Raw genomic sequence first — 4,758 nt, forward strand, 5'->3', positions numbered from 1 at the left:
CTTACAAGGACAACTAAACACAGGCGGTCAATTTGCCATAACTGCATACAATATGAATGCAACCTTGCTTACATGTATAGGTTTAGTAGTGAATGCTCATGTGCTTCACATATTACACATAAAACAGCATGTTTGCTATCTCTTGGAACAGCTAGCAGTGTAGGAAACTGGTGCTTCTATTATTAATCATTTACCTCATATATTTTATATGTTTTTCAAGGGCGGACAAGTTCAGCAAGCAGAAAAGAAATGTGGGACACAATAGTCATTGGTGTCAATGCGTGTGGGAATCATGTGAGGGACAAGCGGAATTGTCACAAGAGATTTGATGATATTAGGTCCAAATTGAAAAAGAAAATACAACACCAACGCGTGCATGCTACTGGCACTGGAGGTGGGCCCACACCACAACGTCTCATATTAAGTCCATTGGAGGAGCTGCTTCGGGCAAAATTACTTCCCGTCGTCGTGGAAGGCTTACCTGGTGACCGTGATATAGGAATTTACCCCTCACAATTTCCACCAGGTGAGAAATATTACTGTACTAGGCGTGTCGTTGCTTACAGTTATTTTGCTTAGTTACACTGCTTTTTATACTGTCTTCACAATATAAGCATACCTGCATCTATATATGTATATGTCTGATTCTGTATATATATATATCTCAAAATAGACATATATGTTGTAGTCCTACTAAAAGCAGTAACTAATATAGCACGTGCCATTGCGTGCTCATTTACATGTGAATTCCCAAAATGCATTGCTGCAGTGGAAGCAATTGATGGTGGCCGAAGATGGGGAACAACAGGGTAGTACACATGTGTAACACATGTTAATGAGAAATTATTACTAGCTACAGGTACAGAACAGAAATATGTATAATATTATTGTGTATTTTATTTATTTTACTCCGACAAACATGACATTACTGCCTATTTTAAGCATGCATCAAATATATTGCATGCAACGGCCTACAAACATCACTTGCACTAACACATCTATAGTTGTTTATGAAAAGGTCCATTTTTGCTTTAACTCATATACAGACAGCATAATGAGGCACACGTATCATATTTTATGTCATTGTTTTCATAACTTAAAAACTGCACACGACTATTTAGCTCATCTACCATTGTGTTAAAGCAGCTGCAATTAATATCTCATCACAGCATACACTTCAACAGAGGGGGTGGGGTTCAGCACACACACTAATTGCAGCCTCATTTTAGGGTCAACTTAGTTCACACCATTTTCACCTGTTTCAAGTAATTGAAAGGTGTGGCTGATTAGGCTTTTTGGGGAAGGGAATACCGTTCTTACAACCTGACTAGCACAACTGAAGTTAATCACACTCATTTGAAAGCTTCACTTTAGCTACTAAATGCCCCAACAACTCATTACTTATCAAAGCGTACGTCACACATTAGTTCACTCATATCTATAGTTGAACTACTACTATCAACGACACATTATCACACACTGCATGTGTTGTCTTGTTTAGTCACAGCCACATTCATGTGTGCCACATCTTATATTAATGTACCACACATATCCTCTACCAAAAACAACACTTTTTGCAATATGACCACCTTCATGATAACCATTGTGAATGGTCATCTCATGATAGTTATGTACATTATGATACTGATATCACTACACAACATATGATTTTTATGTACAAATTTTATCTATTTATCCTCACGCATTACTGCAGGAACATAGTATGTTTTATGTTAGGGAACTCAAAAGTTCTAAGTACACAGGCATGTACATTGTTATTACAACTATTTATGTTCACTTTCACACACACATTTTGGGTTAAGGAAATGATGCTGGTAGGTACTCATAAATACAGAACATACAATAACTGTTTGTTCAATATTTACACATGTAAATGTAAAACTTATGTTATTGTTATATATAGTTGCCCCTGAAGGACATGTGTCACCTGAGACTGAACAAGTGTCTTCACCTGGGTCAGCCAGCTCAACACACCTAGAAGGTGAGTGTATCAGTTGGTGGCCATATAATATGTGCTCTTCTATATGTTATGTTGTCATGTTCATTATTTGTTTTGCACATCTTCTTTAAATAGGATTACTTAGTGTCAGTGAAAATAAAGTGTAAGGCAACTTGTATTGTGTTAGTGATGTTAACTATCATGTAGGAGTTGTGAGTTTACAGCAAGTTTTCAGTCACTCATATTTCATACTGAGTCCAAACATTATTCTTAAGTCAAGGTAGTTTTTAATGTGAGGTTACTGCTGCGGCACAGTTTATTCGAGCATTTGCCCGTTCTGTGCCGCAGCAGTAGCCTGGCGCGCGCCCGAGTGTGACGGGCGCGCGCCGAAGCAGCGGAAGAGCGCCCTCCGATCGGGGCGCTCTCCCTCCCGCTGCCGGGTCCGCCGGGTCCCCCGGAACCCCCTGCCGCTGTCCCGCGATCGCGGGACACCAGGGCTCCCTCGGGGAGCCCCTGGTTGTGCGTGCAGGGGGCGCACGCTCCCGAAGACGCGTGACCGCGCGTCTATGACGCGCGGCACGCCGAGGGGCGGCCACTAGCAAGCCGGGAAATCTCCCGGCTTGCGGATCTGGCCGCAGTGCAATTAAATGTGTCGCCAGTGTATAAAACGTATGGAAACATGTTAGTTGTTACTTATGACACAGTACAATTACATAGTAACACAGCAGAGATTAACATGCCATTTAATAATGTGTACATTTATTTGTAGAACATGATGAAGAGGATTTTGATGATGATGATGATGATGATGATGCCGCCGCCGCCGCCATAGACACACAAATACAAGCAAGTGACCATGAAGAGGTTCCAATTGAAACTGTTTTACCGCCAAATCGTCCAGCAAAAACCACATATGATGCAATTGTAGCTTCTGAGGGAAAAATTGTGGAAGCAGAAAATCGTCGCCATTCTGACCTGATGACAGTGCTGGAAAGGATGATTGCACTGCAGGAAGAAACAGTTTCACAATTGGCACATCTCCACAGAGTCTTCATTGAAGTGCCTAAACAGTTGCAAAAAATCAACACCTCATTCGAAGCATTAGTTGTTCAGCAAACACAAGCTAATTACTGGAGAATGACTAATGTACCACAATTCAACACCTCACAGGCAGGATCTGTTCATGCAGGTCAGTTTTCACCACATGCTTCTGATATTCATTCACCAGGCCCAAATGTTACCAGTCAAGTAGCAGACATTGCTGTGCAGGTTCCTGACGACATCCTACCGCTGCCATCTGTACAAATTCAGCAGCTGACACCTACAAAGGAGGCCACAAAAAGAAAACACAAGCAGTTACTACTGACCAGTTTTTGGTCAAAAACAACAAAAGACACACATGAAACAGACCAACCATCACTTGTGCAGTGTCTACCAACTTGCTCACATGTGTCAGTGGGCACAAGCCCTGTCCGTGAACAGTCACTACCCAAAAGCCCTGTAGGTGAGTCACTGCCCAAAAGCCCTGTAGGTGAATCGCTGCCCAAAAGCCCTGTAGGTGAATCGCTGCCCAAAAGCCCTGTAGGTGAATCGCTGCCCAAAAGCCCTGTAGGTGAATCGCTGCCCAAAAGCCATGTAGGTGAATCACTGCCCAAAAGCCCTGTAGGTGAATCACTGCCCAAAAGCCCTGTAGGTGAGTCACTGGCCACAAGCCCTGTAGGTGAGTCACTGGCCACAAGCCCTGTAGGTGAACAGTCACTACCCAAAAGCCCTGTAGGTGAGTCACTGCCCAAAAGCCCTGTAGGTGAGTCACTGGCCACAAGCCCTGCCCGTGAAGTGCCAGAGGCCACTCAAAGTGGCTCTGTTGTACCTAAAGTTGGTGGCAAAAGAAAAAGGAAAATTCAAGAGACAACAAGCAGGCCTGTTACTCGCTCGCAAAAAGAACAAAAAAAATAAATTTTAAAATTCACAAAATATGTCTTTGGCCTTGTTTTGTTGACTTCAGATTATCTAATTACTATTGTATGTATGCTGAAGACTGTGTTGTTTCCAAACTTTCAAGTATGTTCTTGTACACGTGAATTTTTGGAAATGTTAACACTCCTAATTAATGAATAGTGTTATAAATATTGATGTATTAATCGTCTGTTCAGTAATGCTCCACCAGGAGCCAGTTGCTAAGTTTAGAGAAGCTGCCATTGACTTTGCAGCAAAACATTGCATTTGGGTGTGTTAATTGATGTAATCATTGCATGTGCATATTATTTTCATGCAATTATAAAAGCACCTATTTAACTGCAAACATCTTTCTTGTACGTGTACAGCAGGATTTTGTGTTAAATATTACTTACCTTTGGTGGCCATTGTAATGTTGTCCTTTAATCATTTATGTGTTCTTGTTTCAAGAACATCTCTGAATTTATACTAAAATATATGTAGTATGTATTGATATATGCACACACACACACAGACACACACTGTGTGTGTGTGTGTGTGTGTATATATATAGTACTATCTAAACTGGTATAGATGTATTTACAAAAAACATACACTTCATGCTTCCTTGTGAAAACACACTATTTTAATAATACAGGCCTAATGTTTGACAACTATACTAAGTGTGAGCCTCTAACATTATTGGGTGCAAACAAATGTTTATGACTTAATTCACTCATGTTTATCACCATTTAAATAGGTTTCATACAAGGCCTACTTACTGCCATCAATATGTTGTGTGTACTCCTGCAATATTAAAAAAAAAAAAAAAAGATACATTATATATATATATATATATATAT

The 4,758-nt window shown here is 40.6% G+C and overlaps 1 protein-coding gene across 1 annotated transcript; it reads left to right on the forward strand.

Moving 5' to 3' along the window:
- Positions 1 to 207: 207 nt before the first annotated feature.
- On the forward strand, positions 208 to 4,486 carry LOC142487131 (uncharacterized). The gene is made up of 3 exons (XM_075585890.1): positions 208 to 526; positions 1,925 to 2,002; positions 2,730 to 4,486. The coding sequence occupies exons 1-3, from the start codon at positions 250 to 252 to the stop codon at positions 3,914 to 3,916; spliced, it is 1,542 nt and encodes a 513-aa protein (XP_075442005.1). The 5' UTR covers positions 208 to 249; the 3' UTR covers positions 3,917 to 4,486.
- The last annotated feature ends 272 nt before the right edge of the window (positions 4,487 to 4,758 follow it).

Source organism: Ascaphus truei, chromosome 2 (genome assembly GCF_040206685.1).
Source record: "Ascaphus truei isolate aAscTru1 chromosome 2, aAscTru1.hap1, whole genome shotgun sequence".
Taxonomy (NCBI): domain Eukaryota; kingdom Metazoa; phylum Chordata; class Amphibia; order Anura; family Ascaphidae; genus Ascaphus; species Ascaphus truei.

Coding starts and splice junctions, on each gene's coding strand:
- LOC142487131 (XM_075585890.1), top strand. CDS start 250: ATGTGGGACACAATAGTCATTGGTGTCAATGCGTGTGGGAATCATGTG. Junction 527..1,924: donor CCCCTCACAATTTCCACCAG/GTGAGAAATATT, acceptor TGTTATATATAG/TTGCCCCTGAAGGACATGTG. Junction 2,003..2,729: donor CAGCTCAACACACCTAGAAG/GTGAGTGTATCA, acceptor ATTTATTTGTAG/AACATGATGAAGAGGATTTT.